Below are 27,217 nucleotides of genomic sequence, written 5' to 3'. Positions count from 1 at the left end.
CCCCCAGACAACACTTTGAGAACTACTGGCCTAGAATACTTAAAACTTCAGTGACTTGGCCAGAGTCACACAGCCAATATGTGTCAGAGTTGAGATCTGAACCCAAGTTTTTCTGATTTTTGAGGCTTGCCCTCTATCCATGCTGCCTTGTTTATATTGCTTTATGGTTATAGTTGCAAGTTGAACACTGTGAACGTAATAGGAATTAATTTTCATTGAAGGGTAATAATAAGTTACAAAATTTATTATACAGATGCAGGTTATCTGGTGTACGTGTTGATGAGTCTTTATTTCCAGCAATCAACACTAATGAAGGATTACCAAGTCTGATTAAAAAAAAAGTGAGTATATAACAATATGTAAGTTGAATGTGCATACTTCTTGTAATTGTGAACGTACATGTTATATATTTTATATTCACAGAGAACATATTTAGGCATGATTTAAATTCACCTGAAACTGTTCTGTATATTCTGTTTTTGATCTCATGTTGACTTAAGCCAGGGGCAGGAGGGTGTTGCAATGTTGAAGATAAAATGATTAAGAGAAAACTAGTATGAGCAGGTATTATGGCAGATATTCCACAAAGATCTCTTACTTCTCTCAGGTGTTTTTTGTTTATTTGTTTTGTATTTTGGTTACACTCCTTTGGTAACGTGCATTTTAAATTGGAGATCCTGATCCAGGGTGGGAAAGGACTTTTCAAGAAGTCTCCATTCTGATCTCTGAACTCTATTAAAATAAATAGGGAGCAAGAACTTTTTGCCAGTAAAAGGCATGGTAGTGGTACTTTCAGACTTCTCTTTTGGAAGAAAGTCACCATTTCTCTCTTATATTTATTTCACTTTAAGCCAAAGCTGTTTGGTTCAAGATTAGATTTAATTCCTGTTCATCAAAAAGATAGAATCTAATGGGAAAGTTGAAAACAGGCAGCAGCAATATATAAAAATGTGGTTGGAAAAAATCCTACCATCTCCCATCTGTAAAAAGGTGATTTTAGGAGTAGTGGTGAAAGATAATATACAAATGTGTTCATTTTTAAGGTTTTTATAATTTGTGATATTTTTCCTATGAAAAGCTAATGCAAATCCTCACATCTTTTAGTCAATCTTGAAAAAAATTATCTGCTTAATTCAGTTATACACATATAACCATCATAGAGTCAAATGTAACACAACAGGGACCATATCAGTAGTTTTGTTTTTTTAATATAAAGGAGTATCTATAGTTATTTTGTAATTCAGAATTACTGCAGCAAATAATATGCTTGCTTTAGAAAGATAATATAAATATATGTGAAAGGGTTATTTTTCCATATTAACTAGTAGGTGTTACATAATAGTGATAGTTAATATTATCTTGTTTTTTTACAGCGCAAGTGCATGCAGCCGAAAGACTTTATTCCCCGAACACCAGAAAATGATAGAAGACTTCAAAAGAAAATTGAGAAAATGGCTAATGAACTGAATATTCAAAAAACAGCCATAGGTAAATTAAGTTTTATAATGTGCTATCTTTTGTATTTAAAGTTCATGCAGACCCACTGTCAGTAGAGTGTATCCCAATTGAATTCTACTGTTGGGTGCCAAAAGAGCTGGTATGTATGGTTGTTGGAGCCATTTTTAGTAATGTTTGAAAGATTCACATAGAATTAAAGAGGAACCACACTATAAGAAAAGGAACAGAGGCTGCCACTATAAGCCAGAGAACTTGACCTCGTTTCCTGGGAATAATCTAGAATAGATCATTTAAAAAATGCTTAAAGAATATATAGAAAGGAAAATGATTACAAAAAAGCCAAAATGGCTTCATTAAAAACTGGTCATGCCTGGGGGCATCCAGGTGGCACAATGGATAGAGCACCAGCCCTGAAGTCAGGAGGACCTGAGTTCAAATCCGACCTCAGACCAAACACTTAACACTTACTCGCTGTGTGACCCTGGGCAAGTCACTTAATCCCAATTGCCTAAAAGCTAAAAATTAAAAAAAAAAAAGAACTGGTCATGCCAGACTAACCTTATTTCCATTTTTCATGATTGCTCAACTAGTATATCAAGAGAATACTTATAGATCTAGTTTACCTAGAATTTAGCAATATATTTGATAGAATATATTATAGAGGCAGCTAAGTGGCATGGTGGATAGAGTCCTGAACTTGGAGTCAGGAAGATATGAGTTCATATCCTGCCTCATACACCAACTAGCTGTGTGATCCTGGACAAATCACTTCACTTCTCTCAGCTTCAGTTTCCTCATCCACAAAATGGAGATAATAATAACGTTTACAGGGTTACTGTAAGGAGCAAATGTAATATATGAAGCCCTTTGCAAAACTTAAAGCACTGTATAAATGTTAACTATCATTGTTATCATCTCATTTATTCTTGTAGAGAAGATGGAGAGAAGAAGAAAATATAGTATATTTAGATGGATTCAGAACTGGTTAGATGTCCAGATTCAAAAAATGCTTAGTTTTGGAAACTAAAGTTTTGGAAAAATTTTTAGAAAATAATAGGTAATGATATACTTATAACAAAATAAAATGATATAGGGAGGACATTCTGATAAAATTTTAACCAGTCACTCAAAATTTTAATAACTGAAAGTGTTAATGATACTTCGCTGTTCTCAACATGTTACTAAACAATACCAATAAATGTAATACTGTATCATAAACTCGACATGATTTTTCCCATACATTGTGCTTTTTATAGAAGAAACAATCCCTAAAACATCATACATGTTGATGTTTTTCCACCAACTGCAAAATTCATTCACATTTAGGACTATAAGGTTTGGAGCTTAAAGACTATAAAAGGGACTATAAAGTTTAGAGCTTATAAAATTTTGGACTATTAGGTTTAGAGCTGGAAGGGACCAGAGAGGCAATCCAGGCCAATTCCTTCATTTTGTAGCTAAAGAAACTAAGGCCCAGAGAAGTAAACTGAATTCACATAGGTCAAAAGTAGTAGAGAAGGGAGGATGCCCTCTGACTCCAAATCCAGTTTCCTTTCCACTTCACCATGTTACCCAGACCTTAATATAATCAGAAAACTTCAGAGGTGGAAATTCCATTTGATAGATGAAGGAATTAATGCCTACAGCTGTTAAGTGACTGAAGCTAATTGAAAGAAGAACTAGGGCTAGATGGTAGGTTTCCTGATTTCAGATCTAATGATTTTTAAAAAGTATTTTGGGAGCAGTTAGGTGGCGCAGTGGGTAGAGCACTGGGTCTTAAGTCAGGAGGACCTGAGTTCAAATCCGACCTCAGACCAAACACTTAACACTTACTAGCTGTGTAACCCTGGGGAAGTCACTTAGCCCCAATTGCCTTAAACAAAACAAAATAAAACAAAACAAAGTATTTGGCTGCCTCAGTTTTCTTTTTCCTCTTCTTCCATCTCACCAGCTACCTTCTTTTTCTATTTCCCATTGTTTCGTTTGCTGGTGTTTAATTTCAGAATTTGTTCATGTGTCATTGTGTGGGAGACAATGGCAGCTAAACGTTGAAAAGTTTGATTATTGTGTAATGCTGTATTGCTAGGAAATAATTACCAGCAAATTATTAGATTGCTTTTGCATTAACTCTTAATGTCCAGTCTGATGATTTTGAATTTAGTTGTGGCTAATGTCCTCAATGGAGATTCTTATATCACTAAAAATAATTTTTGAGGGGCAGCTAGGGCTTTGGAGTCAAGGAGGACCTGAGTTCAAATCCAGCCTTAGACACATGATACTCACTAGCTGTGTGACCCTGGGCAAGTCACTTAACCCCAATTGCCTTGCCAAAAATAATGATGATGATGATGATGATGATGATGATGATGATTTTTGAGTCTGACAGTGGAGGAGGTGAGATATTAGACACTCAAAATGGAGAAGTTCAAGAAATATTGATCTTTAGCATTAATTTTTGATTTAACAGAAAGTGACATCAATAAAATTAGAAATTTAAGGAACTCATTAATTTAGTGGGAGATATCTGTAGATAGCAATAGTCAGAAGTTGTGGTTGGGGGTAAAGGTCTACAGAAGAGAAGTTATGCAGGAAATAACAAATGTAGTAAATTAAAGAGACTAAAAAATGGCCCTGGATGAATTGGAGTACACAGAGGAGAGAAACTAATTTTTAAGAAATATCTACATGCGTCAGTTATTATATATTCTTGTATAACATCACATTCTTTAAGTGTGAAGGTGTCTAAAACAGAAATTTTATCAATTTGTTTTTTTCTCCAGATAATGATATACCAGTTCTGTTGTTTGAAGCTGATGGTTCATTGATATATAGTCCCACGGCTAAAATTAAGGATCAGTGTAATGCAATGGAAAAGAGATTACAGGAAATGAAAGATAAAAGGGAAAATCTTTCCCCTACATGTAAGTAATTTCACCTTTATACCATTGAGGGATTTGGGGTGAAAGAGGTGCAGCCCTCTTTTTTAAAAAAAAATTCTGAACTTAATGATTCCCTAGCTCCCAGATGAGCATGTCCATATAAATAAAAGCACACAAAAAGATTGCATATGAAATCTTGAGATTCCATTTCATGTCTTTCTTTCAAAAAAAAGTATATAATCAATTCTACATTACTTAAAAAACTTTCTTCCTTGTTTGTTCTTCCTTCTGAATTTAACTTTTCTTTTTCTCTGGGTACTTAAAAAAAATGTTTCAGTGGTCCCCTTGTTTTGGAATCATTATTACTAACTTCTTCCCTCTACTTAATTCTTATGTCTGTTCCCTTCCTGTTATTATCCTCCCTTTTAACTTCCCCTATCCTGTGTGCTTTTTTCCTATTCAGTTTGATATGTTTCTGTAGCAAACTGTGTATGTCAATGTTTGTATGTGTTCAACCCTCTGTCTATTTCACATAAAAGTGAAGCTCATCTGGTATCTGTTCCCCTTGTCCTTCCTCCATAGCTGTATCTTATGTACCCCAATTATGAGAAGTAACAAGTTTTGCTGCTTTCTCCTTTGTATACTAATATATTCCCTTTACCTTTCCTTCTCTTTACCCTCTTAAAACACTAAGAAGAGAAGTCCTCAGTTTTTCTTATTTTAACTCCATCAATACTCTGAAAACGTTAGAGTTCTGAAAAGGCACTTGTTTCTTCTCTTCCTGTTATGTTATTAGGACTTCATCATCACAGCTCCTTCCATCTGCTTAAATAAATTTATTTTCCTAGGTTAGTCTAGACTAATATTCAGCTATGGTCTTTTCATTAGAAATGCTTGAAAGTTCTCTATTCCATTAAAGATCCTTTTTCTTTCCTGTAGGATTATATTCAGCTTTGCAGGATAGGTAAATTATTTTTGGTTGTAAGCCTCTTTTTTGTTTTGGAATGTTGTAGTCCAGGCTCTCCTCATTATAAAGGAAGCTTCCAGATTTAATGTCATCCTGATTATGGTTCATTGGTACTTGAACTCCTTTTTGGATGCTTACAGAATTTTTTCTTTGACATGGAAGTTCTGGATTTTGCTAAGATGTTCCTGGGATTTTCCTCTTGTGGGTTTTTTTTTTTTTAGGAGGTACTCAGTGTATTTTTCTATTTTCATTTGCCCTTGGTTTCTAATAGATCTGAGCAGTTTTTTATGATTTATTGAAATATATTTAGGCTTTTTTTATCATAGTTTTCAAGGAGTCTGACTTAAATTGTCTGTCCTTGACCTATTTTCGAGGGCAATTGTTTTTCATAGGTGATACCTTATGTTTTTCTCTATTTTTTCAACTCTTTAATTTTGTTTTAGTATTTTTTACTGTTTCATGGAGTCATTGATTTGGTCTCTTGTAATTTGTAGGTAATTTTATTAAGTAAGTTACACTTTTCTTTTTTAGCCTATTCTTCCAATCACTTCTTTCCTCCAGAGCTTTTTTCCCCTTCATTATTGAAATTCTTGTTTCATTTCTTCCTTGTGGAAAATCTTTTTGTTTTGTTTTGTTTTTGAAGTTTCTCCTTGCAGTTGTCACCAAATTACTTTCTCATAGGTAGGATTTTTGGGCATCTACACTAAATCTTTATGGTGGTGGGAGTTTTCTTTGATTTACTTATCTCTCTGGCCTTGATTCCTAAACTGAGGCTTTGTGCCAGGTTCCACTTCTTTCTATGCTTTTGGGTAGATGTGGTTGGCTCACTTAGTCCCACCTTGGATTTCTGCCCTGACCTCCACCTCCCAGGGTTAGACCTGCCTGGATTTTTAAGGTTCAGTGTGCTGGGTTTTCAGGATACCCATGGCTGTGTCCGGCGATATTCTGGTATGTGTACTACTGGGCCCACGCTGGTTACTGCTGCACGTTTATGGTTTCCAAGGCCACCTCTGGGTTTCAGACCACTTTGGGGCTTTTCCATGGGAGACCTCTGCTCCTGCTGCCTCCAGACATAGACCAAAGCCTGGCAGCTACATTTGCCTCTGACTGCCCTCTGGTTAGGCTGGAATGCTGACATTCCTGGGGATGTGTGCTGCCTTTTGTGACAGCCCCCTTTTCTATGTCTTTGGGCTTCTGGCTGAATTTTTGTGCAGTTCTGTGGTGGATGAAGTCACTAGTTTTTCACTGTATTTCTTGATCATTACTTGTCTTAGTATAATTTTTAGGTTCTGGAATAGGTGTGTGGGAGCTGTCTCTTATATTTTTCAGGTAGTCATCATGGCTGGGAGTTCTGTAGCCCTCTATTTACTACCCATCATGGCTACAATTACAACTTTTAAGACAGAAAATATCCAAAAATGTTTCTAGCTGTAATAACATGGTGAAAAGTAATTTTTACTTTTAATAACTACTTTAGTTAGAAGTCTTACTCAGATTATAAAACATGTTGGAAGTAACAGTATGTACATAGATCAGTCAGTTAATCAGCAAGCCTTTATTAAGTACCTACTATATGCCTGGCGCATGGCGGGCTGTGTGGATAAAGTCAATCTTATGTTACTACACACATCCTCTGGAATATCATGTGGTGAAAACTTGAATAGTATTAATCACTGCTTATTATTTGAGTGCTAGAAACAATGTTTCATTTTCATGAGGCAGAATTAATTTTAATGGCTACCGTATACTGAAAAATAGTTCTTAACAATACAACCCTCTTTTTTAAAGACTTAGTTCTGATATAAAGGAAAATAAATGGGACATGCAAGTGTGTGTATTATGAAATGATTAAATATGAGCAACATATTTGGATATGTTGTTTCCTTACAACAGACCTGTCAAGTGGGTTGTATGAGTTGTTCATCTAGAGCTAAGATATTGAATCTTAGTGATTAACTCTTTATTTGGGTGAAGTAACCATATTGAATGTTTTAAAAAACAAAAGCAAATTTTTATTGATATCTTTTGTTTTTATATATACTTCCCATTGTATCTCTCCCTCTAAAAATTCATTATTTAATTTCATGTGAGAAAACCTTTCATCTCTATAAACTTCTAATGGGACCAAGCAGAGAATATTGTATAATAAGATAGATCATTTGATAATGATCATAAGAATAATAATTTATAAGAAAAGTAACTTACCTAGAGGCAGTTGGGTAGTGCAGTGGATACAGCACTGGGTCTGGAGTCAGAAAGACCTGGAGTTCAAATGTGACCTCAGATAGCTTTTATGACCCTAGGCAAGTCATTTAACTTCTATTTGCCTTAGTTTCCTCAGCTTTGTAAAATGGAAGTAATAATAGCACTTGCCTCCCGGAATTATGATGAGGTTCAAATGAGATAATATTTGTAAAGTAGTTAGTGTAGTGCCTGACACATAGTGGGCTTTTTTCTTTTTCTTTTTTTTTCTTTTTTTTTTTTTGGTGAGGCAGTCAGGGTTGAGTGATTTGCCCAGGGTCACACAGCTAGTAAGTGTCAAGTATCTGAGGCCAGATTTGAACTCGGGTCCTCTTTGACTCCAAAGCCCAAGTTCTATCTACTGTGCCACTTAGCTGCCACCTTTAGTGGGCTCTTAATAAGTGCTTACCACATTCCTTTTGGTAGTGCTTTGTTTGCAGTCACATTGATCTGTATTGGTTTCGTGTATTTTGAAACCTGGTTTCTGAGTTCTGATATCACAGCAGTATCTGGCAAGGGGCCTTTGTTTCATAAAGCTCATTAATTTTAACCTGAAAGCAGCTTAGCATATAAGATAGAGAGCTGGTCTTAGAACCAGGAAGATCTGGGCTTAAGTCTCTACTGATTCGTACTGGTTATGTGACCCTGGGTACGTCTTAACTTCTCAGTGTTCTAGGTGGTCAAGTTGTAAAGGATGTGTTGACCTATATTGGGAGAGGGAGTCCCTACATCAGTGAGTTTCCTAAATCAATAAAATTACAGGTCTACTACCTATTTCTGGTTTAAGACATTATTTCTGTGGGAAAGGGCTGGATTTTCCAGATTAATATAGTTAAAATACTATATATATATTTAAAATAGCAGGCCTTGGTGACTTGTATTAAAAGCAAAGTAACATTTTAGGATTATTATTTGTAACTGTTGAGAGAGAAGTCATAAGATCATAGATTGAGAACAAGAAGGAACCTAAGAAGACATCAAGTCCAACCCTTCATTTTCCATGTGAGAAAATTGAGGCTCATATAGGTTCAGTGATTTGCCTAGCGTCACAGAGCTACTAAATATTTAAGAAAAGATTGAAAACCAGGCCTTCCAGTCTCCAGGTCCAGCACCTGATTATAGGATGGGATGTTGAGGGATGGGGAACAAAAATATAATGTCCATCACCCAGCTATGAGCTTAATTTAGGTTCCTACAGAAATCATTAAAAGATAATTCAGCCTGCATCTTGAGCAAAGTTGATAAGAGAATGGGTGATAAGATATTCTTCAGTATGAAGTTTGTAGAGGCCATCATCTCCATTCTGGCTGTGTTCCCTTCCCATCCTGTCTTTGACCCACGGGTCAGCTCTAACCGTCCTCTGCTCCTGAAATCCTTGCTTCTAATCCTGTTGCTGTTCATGCTTACCAAACCTTCACCCTGAATTATTCTGCCTCCTGTGCTGCTCAAGTGTTGTTGATTGTAGCTGGAAGTCATGAAACTGTGATGACTTTGTCCACTGCAAACTTCGGATACCTAATCTCTGCTGGCCTCTCCCTACAGCCACGCATAGTGATGCAATTTTTTCTTCTCTAATTGTCTCCCTCTCCAGCTCACCACAGAGATTGTTTCAAACTGTCTCTCCTAAGATTGCCACAGTACCCACTTACCCCCTCCTCATTCCACTCCCTAGCTGAAGACCTTGTATCATACTTCGCCAAAAATAAATAAATAAATAGATTGGCCATTTGTTTCAAACTCTCTTATCACTTCATCTCATACTCTCCCTGCTACCCTTTCTCTCCCATCTCCTTCATTATTGCAGACTGATGAACAACTGGTTCTTTTCTTTACTCAATCCAATCCCTTTGCATTTACCCTTGATTCCATCCCCTCTTATTTTCTCCAGCAGTACTTATCAATCTCTTTCCGTGTTCTTCAATCTTCTACCTTTATTTAGGAGTTTCAATGAGGCAGGTGACTGGGACAATAAATAGAGGGCTGGACTGGGAGTCCAGAAATCCTGGGTCCAAATCTGAACTCTGACATTTAATAGCTGTGTGATCTTGGGTGAGTCACTTATCACTGTTTGCCTCAGTTTCCTCATATGTGCAGTGGGGCTAATAATAGCACTTATCTCCCAGGGTTGTTGTGAGGATAAATGAAATATTTATAAAGCACTTTGCAAACCTTAAAGCATTCTATAAATGCTAGTTGTTGTTATTGTCAATATTTATCATTATTATTATTACTACTGCTGCCCATTCCTTCCCTATTGCTGCCCGCAAACACAATTTCTCAGTTGCCAAATCTAATGGCTTTTTTTTTGATAGAACCAAAGTTTATTTTCTGCATAAACTCCTGTAAATTTCAAAGACAAAAATGCTGGACTGTAGTGTATAACTTTAATATTTAACCAGGGATACTTGTAATAACTATGCATAATGAAATAAAGTACAAACTAAAATTGTCAGGAAACCTATAAAATGTCTAAAGTTTTAAATTCTGCAGCATTTGTGTGCTGGAATTTTCTAGTGTTTTCTTAAGTGCTGACCTCTCCAAAAAAAAGTCCTTTCACATTTCTTTGGAGCTTTTTTCAGAATTGTCAGATTACAGTCAATTAAACAATTTCAGTAACACCAAGACCTATTATTTGATGAGAAGTTTTTTGTGCAAAAACTTTTCAATGTAATGTAATCAAAATTACCCATTTTGCATTTCATAATGTTCTGTATCTCATGTTTGTTTAGAAATTCTTCTCCGTAGAACTGAAAGGTAAATGATTCCTTGCTCTCCTAGTTTGCTTATAGTATTAGTCTTTATATCTAAGTCCTGTACCTATTTTGACTTCATCATGGTATAGGTTGTAAGAAGTTGGTATATGCCCAGTTTCTGCCATACTATTTTTTCAGTTTTTCCTAGGTGTTTTTGTTAAATAGTAATTTCTTATCCCAGAAGCTGGAGTCTTTGGATTTATCAAATAGTAGAGTCATTGACTCTTGTGTCTTGAATATCTAACCTATTTCACTGATCCACCACTCTATTTGTTAGCCAGTACCAAGTAGTTTTGATGATTGCTGCTTTATAATACAATTTTAAGATCTGGTGCAGCTAGGCCACCTTCCTTTACATTTCTTTTCATTAATTCCCTTGATATTCTGGACCTTCTTTTCTTCCAGATGAATTTTGTTGGGGTTTTTTTTCTGGATCTGTAAAGTAATTTTTTTGTGGTTTGATTGGTGTGGCACTGAATAAGTAAATTAATTTAGGTAGAATTGTCATTTTTATTATATTAGCTTGGCCTACCTATGAGCAACTGATATTTTTCCAGTTATTTAGATCTGAGTTTATTTGTATGAAAAGTGTTTTGTAATTGTGTTCACATTGTTTCTGGGTTTGTTTTGGCAGGTAGACTCCCAAATATTTTATAATGTCTACAGTAACTTTAAATGGAATTTCTTTTTCTATCTTTTGCTGTTGGGCTTTGATAGTAATATATAGAAATGCCAGTGATTTGTGTGGGTTTATTTTATATATTTCATATAAATATTTATATTTACTAAGTTTGTTTATTGTTTCAAGTAATTTTTTACTTTTCTAAGTATATCATCATATCATCTGCAAAAAGTGATATGATAGGAAGTTTTAAAGCCATTTTGCTTTGCCATTATTTAGAGAAATATGTTCTAGACAGCATTGAGTCCAGTAAGCCTTGAGTCACTGTCCACTCAGTCAAAGCAGACACAGGCTTCTGGGTGGAACACCTTAGAGATTTTTTTTTTTAAATATTTGTGTACCTCAGTAAGAACAAAGCCATAAGTGAAGATACAAGCAAATTAGACAAGTTTTAACTTCTGAGTATGGCATGGAAATAAAAAAGTATTTCTTCCATAGATATTTGCTGTGCGCCATGTGGGACCATATCAGGGTTTTACCGATTTTCAATGTTTGGCGTTAGCCATACTCCCTATGTTTGGAAAAGTAAGCACAGTTATGATGTCTTGACATTCAGCCAAAAGAGCAAGGCTGATGTTCATCAGGAATGCTTGATGCTCCAAGGGCACAGACAGGTGGCCAGGCCTCCTAGTATCTGCTGGAACTTTGTGATGAGCTGAGAGTACTTTTAGTACATTTTGCTACAGCTAAAAACTTACCCGAAGACATTTTAAGTCTAAAGCATGGTTATCTAAAATATTTTGTTAACATAATGTCATGTAAATTTTATGTAGTAAATGGCTTAGGTACCAAAAATCTGTAATGGCCAATAAAAATATAATGGAGAAAAAAAACATCTTTACAAAAGTGAGGTTAGGAACTATGAGGCATTTCTTTTGGTTGTAAATGCACTGTTTACTGTAAGCCTTGTTAAAAAACATGGATTTGGATTTCCTGTGCTTCATGGACTACAGTAGTAGGCAAGATTTGCATAAGTTGTTTGCAGTATGTCATTTAAAGGTTATTTTGCTTTTTGAAATCTTTAAAGTCAACTCATTTATGTTTTAACCGATATATTTTAGTCAATCCTATTCATCCAGTTGCTGGACTGAATAGCATAGCTCTAAGAGACAAAAGGTAGAAGGTGGAAGTAAAAAATGATTGGGAGCTGGGTAGGTACTGCATTCGGAGGACATGATGAAGGGTTTTGCCATGTACCTTGTGACCAGTGCCAGGGTTAATTTAGTTAGAAATTAAATTATTTTAAGGGTTGTCAGCCTGAAATCTTGGGTTCTAATGGCTTTTTGTTAATCATCATTCTTTGTGACTTCTTTACAACATTTGACAGTGACCACCTTCTCCTCCTCCTGGATACTTTCTAATCTTTGAATTTTCATGACAGTGCTCCCTCTCATTTCCCCTGCAGTTCCTTTTCAGTATCCTTTTCTGGATCTCATGTCATGCCCACTGACTATAAGTGTCCCCTAAGGCTCTGTTCTAGACCCTCTCTCTTTTCTTTTTTCATGCATGCTATATTACAGCCATATAAATCTATTTATTGCTCTTGACCCATGGTGCACTATATTGCATCTCTATGCCTTTGTATTGGCTATACCCCATGCCCAGAATATTCTTCTTCCTCTACCTCCATCTCTACCTCTTAGAATCCCTGGTTTCATTCAAAGCTCAGTACAGAGTTCAAGCACTACCTCTTTCAAGAAGCCCTTCCCATCCCTCCAGTCACCAGAACCTTCTCATCCAATCATAGTTGGTATCTATTTTTCATGTATCTTTTAATAAAGTTGTTTGTGCATGCTGTCTTCCCATTAAAATATAAGCTTTTAAAAATATGTATTTATTTTATTCTGAACTTCATAAATAAAACAAGCATTTCTGTGACATAGTAGAATAGGAAAAAAAAGATGATTGTTCATAAAACCACAAACCTGTTATGTACAACTTGCTGTTCCTTTTAAATATGTAATAAAGCTATTGTGTAACTTTCTTTTTTTCCTTGTTCGTCTCCCTCCTCCCTCCCATCACTGCCATTTTTAGGCGTGTGTGTGTGTGTAAAACCATTCTATACGTACTTCTGTTTATCATTTCTTTCTCTGGATACAGATAACATCTTCATATGTCCTTTATGGTTAATTTGGATATTTATAATAGTCAAAATCACGTAGTCACTCAGAGTTGTTCTTAAAACAGTATTTCTGTTCCTGTATACAGTGTTCTCTTGGTTCTGCTTATTTCTTATAGCTCAGTAGTATTCCATCACAGTCATATACCACAACTTGTTCAGCCAATATGAGTTTCTTGAGGGCAGGGACTCTTAGATTTTTTTTATCTTTATTTTTGTATTCCCAGCATTAGCATTGATGCCTAACACTGAATGAAAGTGTTTTTAGATTTGTATGGCTATCTGAGCCTTTAATATGACATGCTGGTGGACCTATTACAGGTACTCTAGCAGAGCAGTGGCATCAGCTAGCAGGTTCTGGGAGCATTTAGTGTTTGGCTAAAAATGGGAAGGAGAAGCCACTTGTCTCTTAACTTCTAACCTGTGCCTGGTGGAAGAGAGATGCTATGCTGCTTTTGTGTCATAAGATCATATCAAAGTCTGATTTAATGGAGTTAGCCTGCAGGGTGGTATTGTTATCTTTTTAGGTAGTACCCCATCTGCTATGCTGTATAATAGAATTCAGCATTAAAGGAGACTTTTGAGTTCATTTAATCTAACCTTGTTTTATGGCTGAAGAAACTGAATTCCAAAGATGTTAAGTTTCCTATAGTGAAATATAAATGTTAATAATGCTTTTACTAGAGACAGTGTGGCATCATAGAAAGAGATTTGTATGTGGTTTCCAAAGGCCTGTGTTTGAATCCAGGCATGACCATGGGTCATTCACTTAACTTCTCTAAGGCTGAGCTTCCTCCTCTGTCAAATGAAAATAATAATGCTTGCACAGGGTTGTTGTGGAACAGTACTTTTTTGTTTTTAAAGTACTATAGAAATGAGAGTCATCATTCTTGTTGTCTAAAGTCAGATGTAAGCTCTTTTAGGGCAAGTATTAATTTTTTTTTTAATCTTTGCATCCCCAGTCTAAGCATAATACCTGGCATAGGAGATACTTTAATAAATACTAGTTGATTGATTGAAGATCCTGTAATTAGTGAATGTGTCACTCAGGCTAGAAAACAGATTGTTCAGATTAGAGTGCTGTACAAGAGGGATTACTTTATTTTTTAAAAAAATTGTAGTGAGTTGATGTTTCATGAAATGGTACTGGTTCTTTGTTTTGTTTTGTTTTGTTTTTTGTTTTTCATTTGAGGACCATTATTGCTCATTGAACAGAATATTGGAAGTTGGAGGTAGGAAGACCTGAATGGAAAGTCACACTTTGAGCTCTAGTTGTGATTTTGACAGGACACTTAACTTATTTCATTTTCTTTATCTGTAATATTCTTGGGATTGTTAAGCTTAAATGAAACAACTGTTTAAAATGTTTTGCAAACTTTAATGCCTTGTGCAAAAGTCAGTCATTAATTAATCGATAAATATTAAGTGCCTACAATGTGCTAGCTATTGTGCAAAGCTCTAGGTATATAAAAAAGACAGTCCTTGCCCTTAGGGTGCTCACAGTCTAATGGAGACAATAAACAAATACGTAGAAACTATATATAGGAAAAATAGAATTAAAAGAGGGAAGACACTAGAATTAAGAATTGGGAAAGGCTTCCTATAGAAGATGGAATTTTAGTTGGGACTTGAAGAAAGCCAGGGAAACTAATAGGTAGGGATGAGAATTCATGGAGGACAACCAGGAAAATGCCAGGAGCCTAGGGATGAAATGACTTTTTTTGGGAGGGGGAGTACAGTAAGGAGGCCAATGTTGCTGGATTGAAGACTATGAGGCAGAGAGTAAACTATAAGAAGAATGGAAAAGTAGATGGTGGGGGGTTAGGTTATGAAGGTTTTGAATGTTAAAGATAGTATTTTGTATTTGATCCTGGAATGACGTGGTTGGACCTGTGCTTTAGGAAAACACTTTGGCGGCTGAATGAGTGGCTGATATACTGATGTGGGAGAGATTTGAAATAGGCAGACCCACCAGCAGGCTATTGCAGTTGAGCAAGTGTGAAGTGATGTGGGCCTGCATCAGGATCTTGGCAGTAGCAAAGAGAAGAGGATGTATTTTGGCAATAGATTGTATATGGGGGATGAAATATAGGGAGGAGTTGACCCTGCAGGACTGGGAAGATTGTGTTACTCTTAATTAATAGGGAAGTTAGTGGGAGGGAGAAAAGAAGAGGGCCCAGGACAGAACCCTGTGGGACACCTACAGAGAGGAATGACCTAGATGAGGATCTAGCAGAGAAGACTGAGAAGTGAAGATAGAAGGCGAACCAACAAGAGTGGTGTCCTAAAAACCTAGAGAAGAAAGTATCAAAGAGAAGAAGCAGATCAGCAGTGTCTAAGGCAGCAGGGAGGTCGTGAAGAGTAAGGATTGAGAAAAGTCTGTTGGATTTGACAGTTAAGAAATCATTGTTTTCCTTCTGCAGGTATACTTCACTTAGTGCAATAGATCTTGCACCTTGCTTATAAAATGGTGTTATATTTTCCCTTTGAATAATAAACGATCATAGATATTTTAATACTGATTATTTTCAGTTGATAGTACCTTCTTATGTTTTCTATCTCTAGGATGTCCCCAAGTAGTTAATAATTTAGAGATGATGTATAAGGGAAATGCTATTTCTGGAAATCAGCAATGAATCCTTTTGTGCCATCATCACACACGTAGTTTTGTAAGTTAGAATTTTCTTTTAATATATGAAGTCCTTCCTATTTGTAGGAAGATCCCCTGAAAAAGAAGCTCTGATTAGTATGGTATATGTCGTAGGTGAGGGAAAGCCTTCAAGTAGCCATCAAGGTTCAAGATATTAACAAAAATTCCCGTCTGTTTATTTGTCTACAACACAGGCTACTTTTAGTGTGGTTCTATGAAAAGAACTAGATTACGAAAACAGAGGACCTGGGTTCAAATTCCAGCCTTACTATTTGCCTGTCTGTGACTTTGAGGAATTGACTTAACCTCTCAGGGCTTTGGTTTCTTCATTTGTAAATTGAGGGAGTTGAATGAAATGACCCCAGGGTTGCTTCCAACACTCTCTAGGTGATCCTTTGAACTTTTCTCTAATCTCTCATCCTATGACTAGTAAGAGGTATTGCAAATTAGAATATTTGAAACTAGAATCCTTAATTTTCCTCTCTTGTACCTTATTATTTTTCATATTGTCTCTTAGTGAGTAGAATCATCTTTGATATACCCTCATTTTACCTTTCTTCTGTCTTTGAAGACATATATAATTGCATTTTGGTTAATGCAGTAATGTCCTTTTTGGTTCCTGACTTTAGTATTTTAAGAGAGAACCACTATTAGTGCCAGCCCATGGATGTAATAAGCCAAATCAAATTAACATATTGTTTTGAATGGGTTTAATTTATTTGTTTGAGATCCTGCCTGCAGATGGGAAGGATAACTTTTTAAGGTCCCTTCCAACTCTTAAGTTTCTATGATTTTATGCTTTGTTGAAGTATAAATAATTTTTTATGGTCACAGAAATATTTAGTGCTGAGTTGTCTGGAATAGATTTGGGTAGGATGTTAGTATTTTGTACTTGTTTTGTGGTAAATTTGGAATTTGAAATATAAAGAATAAATTGATGTGGGTAAGACTATATATATGACTTACAGAAAAATAGAACTAGTTCATGTAAGAAAATTTGATGTTGAATATAAAGTTAGTAGGTAACGGATATGTTCAAATAGAATTTGTTGTACTTACAAAATCTTTATCTTATTTTTTAGTTTCTCAAATGCTTGCTCTTAATTCAGACCCATCTTCATCTGGAACATGTTTGAATACATCACTTAACACTTCGCAATCAGGTAAACAATTATTTTAAAACTAGTTTTTCTTTTAATTGCTTGTTACCCAAAAGTTTAAGTTCAGATCATCTTTGAATCGGTTGTTTATGTGTATGACCAACTCAGCTAATTATTGAGCAAGATAAAAATGTCAAAAATTGTTATTTCCCCTTTTAAAGGCTGTAATGTAAGAATCCTAATGAAACTAGGTCATGAGAAACCACTTGAGGTAAAACCTTCCTTTTTCATTCTTGTTGTGTTCCCCCCCAGGAGTTTGCTTTCTGGCACCATATCAATTTTTTTCTTCTATGGTCTTGTATAAACTATTTTGTGTACAGTTTAAACAGTGTGATCCTGAGAACCGTAGAAGACCTAAGGAAAAATTGTTTTGAATAATATTTTGCATAGGACCAACAAAGAAAGATCTTTAGTGAATTTGGGAGATAGAGAAACTTATTAACTAAAACATGTAGATTAGTGACAAGGCAATGGAAATAAGATGACTGATTAAGATTTTTCTTGATATTTTTTTTCCCTGCATGGAAGTGCACTGGATGATTAGATCTCATGTTTACAGGTTTTTTACTAGTTGTAATAGACTTTTAAGCAGTCTCAACAGGACAAGATCTGTTGCTCTGCACACAGCAGTGCTCAGTAAGTGTAATTTACTCAATGCCTCTCAGAGTGCTAAGGTTATGTAGTAAATGAAAATTTTTAGAATTCCTTGACATTGAAGTCAATCCAGTGACAAACTGCAAGCTCAGAATTCTTACAAGGAAATAAATTTTTTTTCTTTCAAGTTAAGAACAAAAGAAGTACATCCTATCAAACAGAGATTGTACAGAATAAAGATGTAAGCATATTCTGTTATCTCTGCTTGAACCCAGTACCAAGAGAGTACTCGATTTTAGTTGCTATGCTTTCACCTTTAATATGTGGGATATAACTTAGACTTAGTAGTTTTATGAAGAGTGAAGAATTGTTTAGCAGGTCAAATTAAAAATAGAGAATTACTTTAGTAGGAAAGAATGACTTTATGTAGCTTGTCTCCTCTAGGAAATTTAATTGATTTGAAAAGCATTTGTATTAAGACCTTTTCCAGGTCTCAGTCTATGATCCTATGATCCTCTTCTTAAAATGGGGTATTCGTCATCTTAGCCTGTTCAGCATGAAGGAGTACCTTGTACGCAACTTCAGACAAGACAATAGAATATCAAACCTGGCTTGTGCTGTCAAAGCACTTGCAAAAAAAATGTAATTGGAAACAAAACTAATTCAAAGAAAACAGAGGACAGTTAATCTGAAATTGGGTAGCACTGAGTCTGAGCGTAATAAGAATATAAGATAGGGAAATAATGGTATGGCCTGAAGTAGTCAGGGAAGGCTTCCTGAATGAGATGACAGAACTTGAACTAGGCCTTGAGCAATAGGTAGTTTGCTTACGCAGAAATGAAAATTTTCACTCCAAGTCAGGAGAACAATATAAGAAAAGACAAGGAATTTGGGATGATGGCACCTGATATTTATGTAGTTTTCTAAGATTTGCAGTTAACTTTACTGATGTTATGACATTTGATTATCACAGCTGCATGAGGTAAGTGCTACCAGTATTGTTTTTCTATTCTGCAATTAAGGAAGTTGACGGAGAGGTTGTGACTTGTGCATAGTCACATAGTTAAAACATAAGTGTCAGAGATGGTGTTTGAACCCAGGTACCTCTCAATGTCTGAGGGAGGGTGTGGAGAGACTTGCCTGATTGGAGTAGAGGGAGTTGAGATAAGTTAGGGCTTATATTTTAAAAGGTCTTGAAAACCAGGCACGGAAATTTAATTTATTTTGTTAAAATTATTTATTTATTTTTAGTTTTCAACATTCACTTTTATAAGATTTTGAATTCTAAATTTCCCCCCCTCCACAAGACTGCATACAATCTGATAAGAGTATACATGTACAACCAGATTAAACTATTTCCACATTAGTCAAAATTTAGCTTATTTTGATATGGAACAGGGAACACTTATGTTCTTGAATAGGTAAGTGACATGTCTAAAGATGTGTTTTAGGATTAGACTGACATCAGTGTATAATACTGTATATGAATAATATCATGTTTCCAGGCTTACAAAGTTTTCCTTACAAAAAATCCTCTAAGTGCGGATAACATGAGTAGTACCTCTGATTTACTATTGCCGTTAAAGAAGTGAAGTGACTTGGCCAAAGTCACATACCTAGTAAATGGCAGTGCTTATAGGTGATCACTGTGTTTAGTTAAGACTTTCAAAATTGTTCATTTTTGCATTGCTGTTATAGTACAAACTGTTCTCCTAGTTCAACTCACTTCATTCCTTATCAGTTCATGCAAATCTTACTAGTTTTGTCTGAAACTGTCCCTTTCATAATTTCTTACACCACAATATTATTCCATTACATTCATTTACCATAATTTATTCCACTGTTCCCCATTGGTGGTTACCCTCTTAGTTTTCAGTATTTTGATGCTTCAGCAAGTTGCTATAGATTTGTATGTATAGTTCCCTATAGTTCCCTTTTCTCATTTCTTTATTCTCTTTGGGGTATAGAGCTAATAATAATGGTATAGCTGAGTCAAAAGGCATGTACAGCTTATTGACCTATTTTGGTATGTGGTATGAGGTGTTGGTCTAAATCTAATGTATGCAGATCACTGTCTAAAGAGTGAGGCCATTCCCTAGTAGCTGTGTTCTTTGAGTTTACTAAACACTAAATTACTAGGTAATTTTGCTTTGCTATAGAGTGTACCTAATCGTTTCCAGTGGTCAACCTCTTTATTTTTTAACCAGTACCAAATTGTTTTGATGGTCGTTTCCTTCTAGTATGGTTTGAGATCTAGTACTACTGGGCCCCCTTCCTTCTCAAATTTTTTTTACATTATTTCCCTTGAGATTCTTGACCTTTTGTTCCTCCGTTATTTTTTTGTCTGGTTCTGCAATGTAATTTTTTGGTAGTTTGATCAGTATGGCATTGTATAAATTAATTAATTTAGGTGGTATTATAATTTTCGTAGTGGCTCACAGTCTATTCATCAGCAATTAATATTTTTCTAATTAGGCTTATCTTTATTTTTGCAAGCAGTGTTTTATAGTTGTATTTGCATAGCTCCTGAGTATGTATTGGTAGGTAGATTCCAAAGTATTTTATACATCCTAGTTATTTTATTTATTTATTTGTTTATTTTGTTTTTTGTTTTGTTTTGGGGTTGGGTGAGACAGTTGGGGTTAAGTGACTTGCCCAGGGTCAGACAGCTAGTAAGTGTCATTTGAACTCAGGTCCTCCTGACTCCATGGCCGGAGCTTTATCCACTGTGCCACCTCGCTGCCCCCGTTCTAGTTATTTTAAATAAAATTTTTATGTCTTCCAAGCGGGCTTTATTGGTAATATCAGCAGCCATGCCTTAAAACTAACTGATTAAAATTTTTGTTTAAGTAATTGCATTGTTTTTTTTATTGATGTTTGAATGCTTTATCAATATCTTACAGATGAATCCATTTCTGATGTTTTAAATACATCCTTTGATGATATTTGGAGAAACTGTGAACGCAGGAAATGTAAGATGAAGTCAGAGAATTGCATTCATAAAGCTAAAACTGATGCTTGTCTTTCTTCACCTATAACAAAAACTGCATCTAATACTCTCTTTGGTACAGTAACACCTCAGAGATCTAAGAGTACCCTTCCTACAGAAAAAAGGAATTTCCAAAGCACTTTGATGACTGAAATGCTCACTCTTGAAAAAACACAATTTGAAGGAATATCTAAGGAAATATTTAATGACCAGGATTATCTATCCCCTTCTTTAGCTGTAGCAAAAACCCACTCTGTAAGAAGTCCAGGTCCTACAAATTCTTCAGAAAAACAATTGAGAAGTTTAATGCATTTAAATTTTCCTTCAAAACAAAAATCAAGGAAAAAGAAGTCAAAAATGAGATTTACCAGTCCGAAATTGCATCTAGGTAAGACTGAAAACTTTTTAGAGGTGATGACGAGTACTGTAAAGATATCTCCAGCCTGCAAAGAAGCAGTATATGATGATTATTTTTCACCTACTAATCTGAAAGAAGGGAATTCAAGGAATTGTACTTTTGAACTTCAGCATATATTAGAAAGCCCTTCACATTTAAACCACCAAAGAAGTGTCTACAGGAGTAAAAAACAAAGCATATTAGAAAACACTGATTATCCCAGCTTTAGTGAAAAAATGAAACTGATTCTAACAAGTGATAATTTAGTGGAGGAAAATAACTACAGGCTCAAGAAACTTCCCACTTATGAAAGAAATGTAAACTTGAATTGCAATCCATATAGTGAAGTATCTGATGCAAAAGAAACCTTAGGATGTTATAGTGAAACTGATTCTCAGGAAAGAGGAAGAAACATAGTCATAAGTGGAAATAACTCTCTTCATACTACTGAAGAATCAGTTCTTATGAGTGCCTGTTTGGGAAGAGAACCTTGTGATGCTTTAATTGCTTTGGAAGGAAATGATAAAGAAGTCCTTATCAGTAAGAAAGAACTGATTATTCCTATGACCATACAAAAGAGAGAAAACATAAACTCTGAAATGTTGAACTCTTGTGAAAATGAAAAACAAGATCATAACTTCATTTTCAAAAGTGGTGCTGCTCAGGAGAAATCAATGAAAGAAATGGAAAATCCCTCCAGATGTATTCAAAGTATGTGAACCTCTTTTTTCCCCAAGTACCTTTGTTATAAGGATATATAACAAATAACATACGTCTTATACATTCATTGCACTTTTCAATAATGTCTTACCTTGCAGGTCCTGGCCTCTAAATAATAAAATAGCAACACAAACTAATGATACATCAGGGTTTATTCAAATGAATTTTAGTTATTTTTACTCAGAATTTCTAGGAATATTAGTTAAATTCTTTGTATTTGAATGTAGTTCTAAGTCTGTCTTGGGGTTAATGATGTGGTTTTTAAAAATTTTGTTATGCTATCCTCTGCAAAGAATAATTCAGTATTGTTACTGCTTTCATCAGTATTTGTCTATGTAGTAGCCATTCTCCACAATGGAAAAATACCACACACCTAGCTAGCACTTTTGAAAGGGAAAACTTAAAACCACATTTAGTTGGGCTTCAGTCATGGGCAAAAAAGGAGTAATTATGTTTAGATGAGAACAATCAAAGCATAAACATTTGATTCCAGAAGGGGAAAAGAAGGATCTGTGACCAATTAATTTGGCAGTCCTATTCTGCCTCACAGGGGGTTAATTTAAATAGTAATAGAGGTAGGATTTGAACTCATGCCTTTGGAAGCTGAATCCAATATATTTTCCTTGATACCATGTAACCTCATATTTGTATCTTAGGCATACATAGGTGATGCTAGTTAATCTTATTAATAATTTTTAAATGGAACCAAATGTTTTGATCTTACTTTGAGCAGTATTCATTATAATGAAATTCTAGCGTAGCTCAACAATTTGTGCACCTGTTTGAGGTTTCTGTTGCTAGGGTTTGACATGGAGTGAATTTAGTTTTAAATATGTTGTTTTAAAGCAAATTTTTGTTATAGTTCTTTATTAGATAGTTAACCTATTTAGAATCCCTGTTATCTACTATTAAAACTGTGATGGGCATTGGAAAGAGGAAATTGAAAAATTAGATTCGTTGGTTTTTTTGATACCTATAGGTGTAAATCAAATCGGAATTCAAGAAATCTTTACCTCAGTCCCCTGCCTGCAATTTAGGTTAAAATCTGATAAAATTACTTAACTGTCCTACCATTTTTCTTTTTCGAAGAAAGGGCTTAGCTACTTTTTTCTATACCTGGGGAAGACAAATTATTCAAAATATTGAAAATTGAAACAACTGTAGAAGTGCTAGGTTTTTTTTCCCTTCTGCCTAATAGTCTCCAGAGCTAAAAATATTCTTTCAAATAGAATAAACATCTTATCATTATATTTTCACCTCTAATCTTTAATATTAACATGAAAATATTCCCACTTGATGATAGTGTCATGAAATTTTAAGTTAGTCCCAATAATTGCTGCTGACATATTTGTTGTGATCACAGTTGGGCTTTTAATTTTGAGTGGTTTGTAAATTTGGCATAGAATAGAAGTGTCTTGATACGTTAAGTGTTCTTTCTACTATTGTGGCAGGTTTAGGTCTCTTAGGAAATGTCTTGTCAGACTGTTTCATTGACAATTAACTCAGTCACTGAGAAGAGAAGTTCTCTTGTAGTCTGTTCAATACCTTACTTATCTCTCTCCAACGGATAACAGTATATGTTGTCTCTTAGAGGGACTATTGAAGCTGGTATTAGAATACTCTCCCATGCTGTATCCTATATAGAATCAATGTAGGTTTTCCATTTACTTGAGATAATATATACGTGTGTATTGAAAAGAAGAATTGAAGGAGAAAAGTTATTGCCCAGATAAAGTCAGTCAGCAAATATTTATTACCTTTTATATGCCAGGTACCACTTAAGGCATTGGAGGTAGAAAGCCCAAAGTGAAAATGTTCTTGACATCAGGAGCTTATATTCTTTTGGAAGAGACAATCAGTACATATATTGATATGTGTAAAACAAATAAAAGGTGATTGGGATGGGGTTATGGGAAGGCACCAGTCAGTAGGGAGATCAGGAAAGTCTTTATGTAGAAGATGGTATTTGAGCTGAGTCTTGAAAGAAACTAGGAAATTCCAAGGTAGAATTAAGGAGAATGTGTATGCCAGCTGTAGAAAATAGGCAGTACAAAGAAACAGATGAGAGATAGTGTCTTGTATGATAAACAGGAAGAATGTATTTTAGTTGGATCATGGAATATATGGAGGAGAGTTATACATAATCAGTTAGGTTGGGATCAGATTCGAAAAAGCTTTAAGTGCCAAATATCAATCATCAACATGTATTAAGTGCCTACTATGTTCCAGGAACTATAATTGTACTAGATGCTGGTGATCCAAAGGCAAAAGGAGCATTCTAATGAGAGCAGACAACATGTATATGTACATACATGCATACATACATATAGATATGTATGTATTTGTATACAAAACATAAAGCATGTACAAGATTTTTTTTTTCAGGGAGATAGTGGGAAGAGGAGGCACAAACAAATAAGAGTGGGAGGCCAGAAGGCTCTATGTAGAAGATGATGAACTGAGCCTTAAAAAAAACGGGGGTTCTAAGAAGTGAACTCCTTTATGAATATTGTCTCCCCTGTAGGAAAGTAAGCTTTTTGAGGCCAGTGACTGCCCTTGATTTTTTTTTTTTATCCCTGCTTAGCACAGTGCTTGCAAGGCACATAGTGCTTAATAAATTAATAAATTCATTTATTCTAGGCATAGGTGATATCTATTACAAAGGCATGGAAAGGAGAGATGGAGTATTACGTATGAAAAATGGCAAGAATATAGATATGGTTGGAATGTAGAGCACATGGAGGGAAGTAATGTGTACTGTGGCTAGAAATGTAGGTTGGGGCAAGATTGGGAAGAGCTTTAAGTGCCTAACAGAGGAGTTCATATTTGATCTATAGGGATCCACTATAGTTGATTGAATAGCAAAGTGTCTTGGTCAGACCTGTGCATTAGGGAAAAAACTGTGTGTGTACGTATGTATATGAGAAGTATGAGATGAAGGAAAGCCCTATGTGATCCCCACATATAACAGGTGTATAGTATCTGGGGTCTGACTGCCCTCACTGGTAGGTTACTAAGCCTCTGCCTGCCATTCAACTCATTGCTATTTATTTAATTTACTAATCCAGAGCTCTGTATCAATACAGGAGTATATTAGATAATTTATTTCCTATTAATATGTCTTCAGTCTCTTATCAATACTTAACTGATTAGCTCAAGCTCCCACTCTAGTTCATTAAATTATAATTATTTGATGAGTTAAAAATAAAGACCTCTTTCCCATAATTCTTGTTTAAATTTTAACATCTTAGTCTGTTAACAAATGAGAGCAGTAATAAATGTATATATGTGTATGTGTATTTATGTAAAACTGTTTACCATATTTTTCCTTTTACCAGTGTCATCACTAGTCAAATAGTAGTAGTTGACTCCAGTTCTCTAGAAACTCAGTCTCATTCAATTCGCTCTAGATAGTAGTAGTTGACTCCAGTTCTCTAGAAACTCAGTCTCATTCAATTCGCTCTAGATAATGCTTAAAGGATCTTAAAATGTCTTCTTCTTCTTTTTTTTTTTTTAAGGATTAGTGCTTTCTTTTTTGCTTTCTCATCAATAAATATGGGATACAGTCTTTCCCAGAATGCATTGTACTGTTAGCTCCTCACAGAATTTTTGTAAAATTCCTTTTAAAAGCTCTTCTCATAAAATAAAATGTAAGATACCTTCATGCGTGTGTGTGTGTGTGTGTGTGTGTGTGTGTGTGTGTGTGTGTGTGTGCGCGCGCGTGTGTGTGTGGGGTCAGTTGGGATTAAGTGACTTGCCCAGACTTACACAGCTTGTGAGGATTGTGTGTCTGAGGCCAGATCTGAACTCAGATCCTCCTGACTCCAGGGCCAGTGCTCTATCCATTGCACCACCTAGCTGCCCCATCTCTTTGTTACATAGATATTAGATCCTCATGAATCACAGATAAACACCTCCATTTCTGTTCATGGAGAAATGATTCACCTTAAGTCATTTTCTCAACTGACTTTTTATAGATCCCTAAGAAGAAAAAATAAGCACACATACCTTCTGACTCCCTGGGTAGATATTTCTCAACTGCATCTTCAATCTTCTCAACATTCTATCTGAATTTTTAAAGCCATAGTAACACTATCTGTAGTCTTTGATGTAGGCATTTAAAGCAATGTTGTTACTTATCTGTATATAATTATCATTTGCAAAGTGACAGTAAATGAATAGGAGCTAATGAGGTCACCAGGGTAGACACAGGCTTAATATTTTTTGTGTTGTATACTCCTTTGGCAATCTAGTGAAGCTATGTTATTCTTAGAATAATTTTTAAAAATTCTTAATTGAAGAAAATGCTCAATTTTAGAGTGAATGAAAATAGAGATCTAAAATTTTCAAGTTCATGGACCCAATGAAATCTATCCATGGACTCTTTGGAGGTCTGTGGACACAAGGGTAAGAACCCCTGGTATAGAGAGAAAAGAAGGCCCAGGACAGCAATGAAGTGTATTTACCTACAGGGAAGGTGCAGGATAGGGATTATGACCCAGCAAAATTGATAGAGGTGTGATCAGAGAGGAGAAGCCAGATAGACCAGCATCATGAAAACACAGAAAGGAGAGAATATCTAGGAGGAGAGAGTGATCAACTGAATTAAATGTTACAAGAAAGGTCAAGAAAGTTTGAGAAAAGCTCATCAAATATGACAAGTATTCATTGGTAACTTTGAAGCAAGTAGGTTCAGTTGAATGATAAATTCTGAACTCAGATTGCAAAGGGTTGCAAGTGAATGAGAGGAGAAAAAATGAGGGAATTTGCTAGAGAAAGATGTGAGGTATATAAGAGGATATCTTGAGTCAGGGTCTAATGAGTTTTTTAAGGTTGAGGGAGACTTGGGCATGTTTGTAGGTAGCAGAGAAAGAACCATCACATAGGAAGAGAAAGCAATTTAGCATGTTTGAAGGGCTTCTCCCAACCCCTGTTCAACAGCAAATGAATAGCAGGAATGGAGGAGGGAAGGAAGTGGTTTGTATGAATAATCCAGGGTTAGATTTGTCGAGGAATAAGAAGAGGTGATAGAATAAGGGAGCAAGGGTTTGATACACAGTGTCATGTAAAAGATAAGACACTGGGCTTGTGGCCTCAAAGGCTTTGGTTAAAATATCACCGTATATATTTACACTAGTTATGTGACCCTGGGGCAAATCATTTAATCTCTCTGGGTCTCAGTTTCCCCTGGAGGGAATTAGACTAAATTGCTCAAGTCCCTTTCAGCTCTAACTCTGTGATCCTTTGATTCTGGAGTAGGAGTTATCTCTTAAGGGAAATCAAAGCCCTATTCAATATCTTAATTTTCAGTTCTTTTAAATAATTTTTAAAGTCTGTTGACAAATTCAGTGTATATAGCAAGAAACAAATAAAAGAAAGAACAACAAAGTGTTGTGAACTATTGTGTCTGTAACCCTAAAGTTCAGTTTGATTTCTTCTTGAAGTGTTTGTTAGCTTTACGTGGTCATAGCAACCTCTGCTAATTTGTTTCTGTAATTCCTTTTGAACTTTTCTTCGTGAGCTATTAGGATTTCGTTGCTGCTGTTGTGATTATTTATATAGTCAAGTGTGTATGTTATTGTGGCTCTTTTTTCCTCATCTGTAAAGT

General features: G+C 35.3%; 1 protein-coding gene across 6 annotated transcripts in view; it reads left to right on the top strand.

Annotated features, from left to right (window-relative positions):
- Positions 1 to 27,217, top strand: part of MCPH1 (microcephalin 1) — a 334,179-nt gene that overhangs the window by 27,192 nt on the left and 279,770 nt on the right. For 5 of the 6 annotated variants that reach the window (XR_002324216.2, XM_020985208.2, XM_078149738.1 and 2 more), the window contains 5 exons: positions 254 to 341; positions 1,374 to 1,488; positions 4,239 to 4,379; positions 16,832 to 16,912; positions 20,407 to 21,600. Coding sequence is in view for 5 of the 6 variants with exons in the window: in XM_020985208.2 (XP_020840867.1) it covers positions 254 to 341; positions 1,374 to 1,488; positions 4,239 to 4,379; positions 16,832 to 16,912; positions 20,407 to 21,600 (1,619 nt within the window). In the remaining variant the exon portion in view is untranslated. The remainder of the gene's footprint in view (positions 1 to 253; positions 342 to 1,373; positions 1,489 to 4,238; positions 4,380 to 16,831; positions 16,913 to 20,406; positions 21,601 to 27,217) is intronic. The other variant, XM_020985229.2, reaches the window with a different exon arrangement.

Source organism: Phascolarctos cinereus, unplaced genomic scaffold, assembly GCF_003287225.1.
Source record: "Phascolarctos cinereus isolate Bilbo 61053 unplaced genomic scaffold, phaCin_HiC Scaffold_2;HRSCAF=192, whole genome shotgun sequence".
NCBI classification, from domain to species: domain Eukaryota; kingdom Metazoa; phylum Chordata; class Mammalia; order Diprotodontia; family Phascolarctidae; genus Phascolarctos; species Phascolarctos cinereus.
Note: the sequence above shows the minus strand (reverse complement) of the source record. Positions and strands in the feature narration are given on the sequence as shown.